General features: G+C 49.7%; 1 protein-coding gene across 1 annotated transcript in view; it reads right to left on the reverse strand.

Annotated features, from left to right (window-relative positions):
- XKR7 (XK, Kell blood group complex subunit-related family, member 7) overlaps nt 1-7,690 on the reverse strand; it is a 24,602-nt gene extending 16,912 nt beyond the window's left edge. The window contains exon 1 of the mRNA XM_010841737.1: nt 7,107-7,690. Within this exon, the coding sequence (XP_010840039.1) occupies nt 7,107-7,690 (584 nt within the window). The remainder of the gene's footprint in view (nt 1-7,106) is intronic.
- Nucleotides 7,691-9,038: the final 1,348 nt, after the last annotated feature.

The raw sequence follows: 9,038 nt of genomic DNA on the forward strand, positions 1-9,038 counted from the left end.
TTTTTTGTTTTTTTTGGTTGCACCTTGCAGAATGCAGAATCTTCATTCCCCAAAGAGGGATGGAAACTGTGCCCTCTGCAGTAGAAGTGTAGGGCCCTAACCACTGGACTGTCAGGGAATTCCCAGAGGTAGCATTTGAGCTTGGCCTTGAAGGGAGTGCAGAGTTTCACTGGGTGGAAGATGCAGGGCGAGGGAGGTGTTGCTGAAGGAAGGAGAGCAGGCAGCTGCTCAAGGCACGAAGGAAAGGAGACGTGTGGCTTATGGGGGGGGTGGGCATCGAGGGGTGGGCAGAGCGCTGAGGAGATGAAAGGGCAGGAGGTAAGGGGCTGACACCAGGCTTACAGCTATAGGCTACAGCTATAAGACTCGCTCCACGGACAGAGGGGAGCCAGGGCAGGCCCTCTGGCTACAGTATGGCATGGTCAGCTCTGAGCTTTCGAATTATCATTCCGGCTGCAGGTGGAGGCAGGATGGGGAGGGGTAGGTTGGGGAGGGGAGGAACTGGAGGCTGATAGGATTTCCCAAGGGAAGAATTCCGAGGCCCTTACAAAGGCTGAGTGGTGAATGGAGAGGCCAGAGTAATCCCAGCCCATCTTCCTTCCTCTCCCTAGGGACCTTCGCCCCAGCAGCCGGGGGTTCAAAGCCATTTCCTGGCAGCCCTCCCTCCTCCCCCAGGGCTTCTCCTGTGTGGTCTTTATAGATCAAACAGGGGACACTGGGCCCAACTGCCGCCACTGTGTCTGTTAGGGGCTGCTCTAATGGCCTGTTGCTGCCAGCTGGGCAGAGAGGGGAGGACGGTGGGGTGGAGAGCATCCTGGAGAGGGGTCTCCCAGGAGGTGGGTGGTGAGGCTCGACTGCCACAACCCTGCAAGGTCAGAGCAGGGAGGGACCTTGCGGATAGTCACAGAGTTCAAGGGGTTGTAAAACATGTTTCAGTTGTAGGGCTGTCAAAACAAAATCTTAGAAATGCAGTCATCATATCAAGAAAAGAGAAACTTGAGATGCTCAGGCTGAAATGATGGTAAGAGGTGAAACACAGTTTGAAAACCACTGTGGAATCCAACTCCTGACCTGTTTTATAATAATACAAATAGTAATGGTTACTGAGAATTGAGCACTTCCTGTGTTCCAGCTCCTGTGCTACACATACATTCTTTAATTCACTCCTCCTCCAGATCACACATGATAGATATTGTTAGGAAGAATGTCCAGTTTGCAGATGAGAAAGTTAAGGCACAGACAAGTTATACCATTTGCCCAAAATCACAGAAATCGGCAGACACAGGTAATAAGGCTGATTCCAGAGTATGAGTTCTTAACTGTTAACTGGCCCCAATGTGGTAACTGACCAAAGAAGAAAAGCTGTCCTGTCTGCTATGCTTGAAACAGGTCCCTCCCTGCTTTGCTACTGCCCAGGTCCAGCTCCCATCTTCTCTCACCTGAATCATTAAGCAGCCTCTTTGTGGGTCTCTGGACTTACCCTGGCCTCCCTCCAGTCCATTTTGCATCCAGCCGCCAGAGTGATCGTTGTAAAACCTAAGTCCAGATCCTGTTCCTCCTCTGCTCAAATCCTCGTGGGCTCCCCACTTTGTGCAGAGTGAAAACCCCAAACCTCCCCTTGGCCCTGCATTGTCCAACCCCAGCGAACCTGCCCCACAATCATTTCTTACACTCTCCCCTCAGCTCTCTCCTCTGCCCCAGAGACTTCTTCCTCTGCTCCTTTCCTATGCCTGGAACACCCATCCCAAGATGTCTACACAGCTCCCCCTCACTCTGTTCAGCCCTCTGCCCATGTGCCCACCCCTCACAGAGGCTGCCCTGACCACCTTATCTTGAAGGACTACCCTCTCACCCATTTCACTTTTTCCCTAGGGCTTACCACTATCTTGACCCATTATATTTTATATTCTGTGTTATATTTTTATTAAATATTATGTTTACATTAGGTAATTTATATTATGTTTATTGGTTTCTCCCACTAGAGTTTTGAGCTCCAAGAGGGCCAAGACTTTGTCTTGTTCACCACTCTATTTCCAGCACTTAGAGCAGTGCCTGGTAGACAGCTGGTGCTCCATGTGTTTGTGGAATGAATGATTACAGATTAAGTGCACAGCTGCCATGTCCCTATGGCTTCAGGGGCCTTCTAGGCCCTCTTACCTTCCTGCCCACTCCCAGACCACTTACTCAGTGAACAAACCTCTTTCCACAGGGAATAAAGCTCAGGCTGATGGTATGACCCACTGCCAGCGGTTCTGAATACTTAATGATGGGCCGGTTCTTTGCTAAACCCTTGGTATATTATCTCGTGAGACCTCAAAACAACCCAAGAGGTGACACCATTATGGTCTCGTTTATAAAGGATGAAACTCAGGCACAGAGAGATTATGTGTCTTGTCAAGATCACATATATAATGTGGTACAGTCATGATTTGAATCGAGCACATTTGAATCCAGAGTTCATGCTCTTAACCATTATGTGAAGAATAGAGTTTCCCTGAGAGGAAACCCAGAGCCTGGTTTTCACACCAGGGAGGTCACTAATGCATTTCCAAACTTTTCTTGAGTGCAGAGCTTGTGAGGAGGCTGAGGGAGCAATACTGGGGCCTAAACATGGAGGAGGTGTTAGAGGGAGGGCTTTCAATGTCCAGTTTGCCTCCTTCCTTCTTCTCCCTCCTGTTTGGGGTCCCCAGATCCCGAGAGCCTGGGAGGAATCCCATGCCAGATCGTCTCCCACTAATTGGCTTAACAAACCATGCTTATCTGGGCAAAGCTGGGGCCCAGTGAGTTTAAGATTAGGGAAAGCAGGATTCATGGCTTACTGCTCTGCTGCCCATGGGGTCAGAGGGGACAGGGTTAGGACTTTAATTGGCTTAACAGTGCTGAGTGGCTTAACAGCTCAGAGGGTTGTGCGGGGCGGGGAGGAGCGCTGGGCAGAAAGGGATGAATACACAGGTTGGTGTCCAGCCCACAGCCAGCTTCGTGTCTGACCAGAGGATCTGTGTGTTCTCTCAGGGATCAATCTGTTTCTGTGCTGGGCCATTGCTCTGGAATCTTCTAATGCAGCCAGTGTGATGGTAGCAGGGATAGAGCTTGGGCTTGGGAACTGGACAAAAGCAGGTGGACATCTCACCTCTCCCCTGCTGCCTCGATGGTTAACCTTGGGCAAGTTACTTTACTTCTCCAACTCTCACTTTTTGTCTTATAAATGGGTAAATCAACTGCCACCAGAGGGAAGGTTTCAGGGCAAAAAAAGGATCACGTTCCTCGAGCACCTCACTTGGGGCCTGCTGAGGCTTGGAGGGTGAACAGTGTCTGTGAATTCCTTCCTTTCCTCTCCCACCTCAGAGCCCCATTTTGCATTTAAAATAATAATACCCATTGTTTGAGAACAGAAAAACAAAGGACTTCAATCAACTGTGAGGAGCTGGTCAGAAGTTATAAGGAGGATGGGGTCCACATTTATTTCATGTAGTTAACATTATTTTTAAAAACCTTAATTAGTAGTTAAATACTGGCAGAATTCAGCTCCCCGCACTGCCGCCCCACCCCCTGCCAAAAAAAGACCCAATTTCTGATTCCTCAAGAGAAATCAAGACAACGCCTGGTCCATGATTTCACATGGCACCATCAGCTGGAGCTGGGTAGTAGCTTCATCTTCTCTAGGCTTGCCTCATACTGTCCCTTGACTGAAACCCATGTACTGACACAGGTCTATGTTATCTAGCTCCATTTTTTTTTTTAATCTAGCTCCTTAAAGTATTCAAATTTCGATTCAGCATTGTATCAGTACAAGCATGAGGAGTTGAAAAACATCTTTAGGTTTCAAAGTAATTTATTTGGATTAATTTATTCAAAATTTCAGGAAGTAAATGACTGGCCAATCCCCCAGCTTTGATTCTGCAGGTCACACACACATCTCCTTCCTCATTACCCCAGGTTCCACCCGTGAGAACATCTGCACCAAGTCCCACTGAACAGTGAAGTGGTTCTTTGTGGGAACCTTTCACATGGTAAGCGAACACGCTGTGCCCACATTGCTTAGTTTCTAGGAATACTAACCCTGCTGGCTTCTCGTCTGGATTTGCCTCCATTTAGCCATATCCTCCGGAGAAGGCAATGGCACCCCACTCCGGTACTCTTGCCTGGAAAATCCCATGGATGGAGGAGCCTGGTAGGCTGCAGTCCATGGGGTCGCTAAGTTGGACACGACTGAGTGACTTCACTTTCACTTTTCACTTTCATGCATTGGAGAAGGAAATGGCAACCCACTCCAGTGTTCTTGCCTGGAGAATCCCAGGGACGGGGGAGCCTGGTGGGCTGCCGTCTATGCACAGAGTTGGACACGACTGAAGTGACTTAGCAGCAGCAGCCATATCCTCAGTCATTTCAGAATCCAAAGCTTTGGGGACAGGGGCCCAGAGGCTTCAGCCCTGATAACTAGACCCAGAGTCAGAATTCCAGAAAAGGGAAGGCTCTTAAGGTCATCAAATCTATTATTTTCATTTTACATACAGGGAAACTGAAGCCCAGAGGTGGGAAAAGCCCTCGCCCAAGGTCACCTAGAAGCTAGTTACAAACCCGCATAAAGTCTCCTGATCCCCACACTACCCCCAATCCAGCACTTTTCTGACAATATGCACTGTCTCCCCATCCTTATCCACATAGTTCAACTCCCTCCCCCTCCTTTCCCATTCATATCTCAGTCTAGCAGAAGCCCTGATTTTCTATCATCCTGGAATCTTGGGATCTCAGACTCATAATTCTTTGAGCTTGGGGGACACTTTAGTGGCAGAATTGCAGGGTAAATAAATTGAACTTGAGCTTTGAAGGCAGAGAGTCTTGAGTCCCAACGCTTCTACTCTCTAGTCGTGTGACCTTGGGCAAGGATGTCCCCTTTCTGAGCCTCCATTCCCTCATCTGCTAAGTAGGAATGATAATACAACCATGTTACAGAATTCCTAGGAGGGATACAGGAGATGAAGCAGGTAAAAAGGCAACCAATAGGCTGATGCAAAGTGAGTGCTTAATAAAACAATTGTTACAGAACTGTAAATTAGGGGTCTCATGTCCAGATGTGATCAAAGAGAATGGAACTGGACAAACTGAAGCACAAATATCCTGTCTAAATTGTTCCAGGCCTAGAACTGCTAGATGCCTTTTTTTCCCAAGGGAAAGTGAAGACTCTAAATTTTTGAAATACTATACAAGCTAGACAAAACACTACTGTAGCCCAGGTTCAATCCAAGAGCTATTAGTTTGTCATCCCTGCAAAATCACCTCATCCCAACCCCCTCACTTTACAAATAGGGTTGAGTAGAAATTGCTAGCCCTTTCATCTAAGAAACCATGGAGTTCAATGGACTCTCAGCCATCTGCGGCCACTCTCCTGAGACCCCATCCCCACCCTGTTGTCATTTTTTGCTCTGTTTGAGGGAAATTCAGTTTTATGTTCAATAAAAAACTATTCATTTCTTGTAAGTAGATTCTGAGCATAGGGAGAAGGAGGTTTTGAGGTAGCCAGTGAGTCAAGGGGCAGCTGGCCCACTTTAGGCTGAAGGGAAAGGGGGATGAAGCTTTGGCTACCAAGAATAGGAAGTTACCATTTCAGAATCTAAAAATATCTTTCACCATCTGTCCACTCGGGCACAGAATGATAAATGCAGATTAGTTCCTGGATGTAGACATGAATATTTTTATGTATCAAGCTAATAATAATAACACCACCTTGTGTGGATAGAGTTCCACCCACCTCTTCCCCCAGGGCAAACTAAATGGAATACACAGAACATCTAGGCAAAGCATAGATGGGGAAACCAAGGCAGAGAGCGATTTGGCAACATAACAAGGGTGACACAGCAAGTGAACAGCTGGGACAAACCCTGGGAGTCCTGTTTCCAACCCTCAGCCCAGAACTGAATCTACTAGTTAAGCAGAACATGTTAACAAGTAGCAGAATAAACTTAACAACAGCAATAATCACCCTTTACTCTGAAGTAGCATTGACTTTTTCCATGTTTTCCCCACATTTGTGATAATCATGATAATCTACTGTATTCCTAAAATACGTTATAGTCTGCAGGGCTTTTACAAAGACCTTTCCTCACTGGACCAACCCAAAGAGGTAACAAAATGTGATGGTAAGTCAATGAGATGAGAAAAAGAGGGAATCTCCCTCATTTCACAGGTAAGGAAACAGGCTTGGAGGGAGGAGGGGTTTGCCTAAGTTCAAATAGTAGGCAAGTTCATTCTGTCAGTATACAGTACAGCCCAACTTACTAGAGAAATACAGACTCAAGGGAAACCCTAGGTTCAGAATTCCCCGTCTCCAATTAATTCAGCTCATCTCAGCAGGCACCCTCAGTCCTGGCAGAGGAAGAAGCCTAGAATTAGGCTGCTGTGCAAAGCCTCAGTTTTGTCTTACTGTCCTGAGATGAAAGAACAGCTAGATGAAAGAACTCAGATTTCAGATCCCATATCCCCATGGCCCTGTTTCTTTTGAGGGAAAGGTAGAGACACTGAAGAAATCTTAGGAAGTCGAAAGAGCTAGACACCTTCTCAGCTGGGTCCAGCACACCCTTTCCCAAAAGTCCAAAAAGTTTGGGGAGGATATTCATTTAGTTGCCTCAAATTCTGTTTCTCATGGGAGGTTGGGAATGGACTGCAATTCCAAACTGAGAATCTTTGAGAGCAGGGAAGGACTTCTGAGATCTTTCCTAAGCCCAGGCTCAGACTCAGGACTCAGGCAGACTGGAGTAGGACAGGGCTGGATGGAGCTCTGGGGCCCTGTTCCAAGCTTCATATTCATCTCCGTTGGCCCTGGGCCCTCCTCATTCACACACCCCTGATGATCTCTTTCTCTTTCTTCTTGCCCCATTCCCTATCTTTAGTAGCCAGATCCGAGAGGATGGAATTGAAGCTGGTCAGAGTTAGAGGGCAGAGGTCAGTGAAGAGCCGGCAGAGAAGGAATCAGAACTGTAATAGGGTGGGGCGGGGCGGAGGTCAGGACTTAAGGGGGCGTGGAGGGTAATACAAGGACTGGGGCGGTGGGCAGCCCCTTACCACCCCCACTCCTCCAACTCGGTTCTCTCCACCTGAGCTTCTCCTACCTCCAGACCTGGCCGAGCTGCAGGAGGTGGACGAGGGTCTGCAGCAGCCAGATGCAGAGGCGGCAGCAACGGCGGCGGTAGGTGCTGGCTGAGGAGGGCGCGGGTCGGGAGCCCAGCTCAGGACTGCCTTCTTTGGTCCGGAAGGCGACGGCGCTGTCCTTGGTGCTGATGACCGGCCCGCCGGTACCGCTGTCCTTGGTGCTGACGGCGGGTCCCGGGGCCCCCGCGGGCTCCGTATAGTCGTAAACGAACCAGCGAAAGCTGAGCAGTTGCACGACAAGCGAAGGCAGGAGCACAAACAGCAACGTGAGGCCGAAGTAGGTGTGCTGACCCTCCAGGTAATAGGAGGCCGCCAGCCACAGGTCCGTGGCGCCGTCGGAGAAGAACACGAGCAGCGCGCACAGCACCCAGCAGCAGTCCCGCAGCTCGTAGCGCGGCCCCGGGCCCCCAGCCCCCGTCACCCCGGGCCCCTCGGCTACCTCTGCCGCCTCCCCGCGCCCTCCTGCACTGCCCCGGGCTCCTCCGGCCGCCTCCTCCGGCCCCGGGCCGGCCGCGGCCACCGCTCCATCCGACTTCGCGGCCATGTTGGCGGAGCAGGAGGCGGGGAGCGACTTCCGGGCGGCGGAGGGGGGGTGGGGTGCGGATTGGGGAGGACTCTGTGCAGGCGGCTCCCGCCTCCTCTTCTTCTTCCTCTTCTTCTTCCTCCTCCCTAATACTTCAATTATTTATTACCCTCGGCGCCGCCCCTGCCTTCCCCCACCCCGCCTGGGCTGTGGCTGGATGGGGGCAGACCTCCGGGGAATGAAGAGGGGGAGGGGTGGGGAGAGCATCCCAGGTCACCCTCTCCTTCCTTCCTCAGAGGCGTGGGGCTCCAGCCACATGCTTTCTGCCTCTCGGCCCCCCTCCCCACTCCACTTCCTTCATTCCTCTTGTCTTCACCGGTCCTTTCTCCATCCTTTCCTCTTCATCTCCTCTGTTTACCTTTGGTGGTCAGGGTCTGAAGAGGGTAGGGGACCAGGGACTTTGAAAACAAGGGGCTTTTTAGGCGGGCACCCCGATAACCCATTAGTAATCACTCCGTGCTCACACACCACTTCCTAGTTTCCAAAGTGTTCACATATTGTTCCATCCCTTTCTTTGATCTTGAGAGGTCTCTTTTCTTATTGTCTTTTTCTTACTGCTTTGAAGCTGAGTAAACTGCAGCTCTGAGACTTGCTGTCTCTTCCCACTCTCCCTTGTCCTCCCCCAGGGACTGCCTTCATCTGGCCACAGCCTTAGTTAAATAGAGGCTGGGAAGGGGGCAAAATCAGAGGGAAAGGGATGGGAGGAAACGCCAGGTGGAGGAAAGAGCAAATGCAAAGGCCTAGAGGCATGAGACTGGAGGGCATGTTTTCAAGGAAGTCTGGATCACAGATCCGAGGAGGTGGAAAGCTAAGAAAGATGGGGACTAGAGAGTTCCAAGGGATGCAGTCCTAAAAGGCCAGAAGCAATGGGCAACCATTGCAGAATTTGAGCAGAGAAGTAATATGATCAAATCAGTATTTGGAAAAAAACATTTTGCAGCCAGAGGAGAGAATTGCTTAGAGGGAAGCAGCCTGGGGATGGAGAGACCAGAGACAGAGAGAGAGAGAGGTAACAGTAATCCAGGAGAGAAGTAGGGTCCCTCATATGTCCTGGGTATCCCTAGCTCCCCAGCCCATCTCACCCTGCTTTGTTCAGATTGGATGTACCAGGGTATCTATGATACAAAGACTCATGTAGCAGTTTCTCTTTGCTCAGGACCATTCCAAACACTGTACATTTACTAACTCTTTAACCTTACAATTTGTGAGACAGTGTTTGTTTTCCTCCCATTTTACAGATGAAGAAACTGACTCACAGAGAAAGTTATTTGCGTGTGTGGAATCACACAAAGTGCTTACAGTTAGTAAA

This window comes from Bison bison, unplaced genomic scaffold (genome assembly GCF_000754665.1).
Source record: "Bison bison bison isolate TAMUID 2011002044 unplaced genomic scaffold, Bison_UMD1.0 scf7180017864167, whole genome shotgun sequence".
NCBI classification, from domain to species: domain Eukaryota; kingdom Metazoa; phylum Chordata; class Mammalia; order Artiodactyla; family Bovidae; genus Bison; species Bison bison.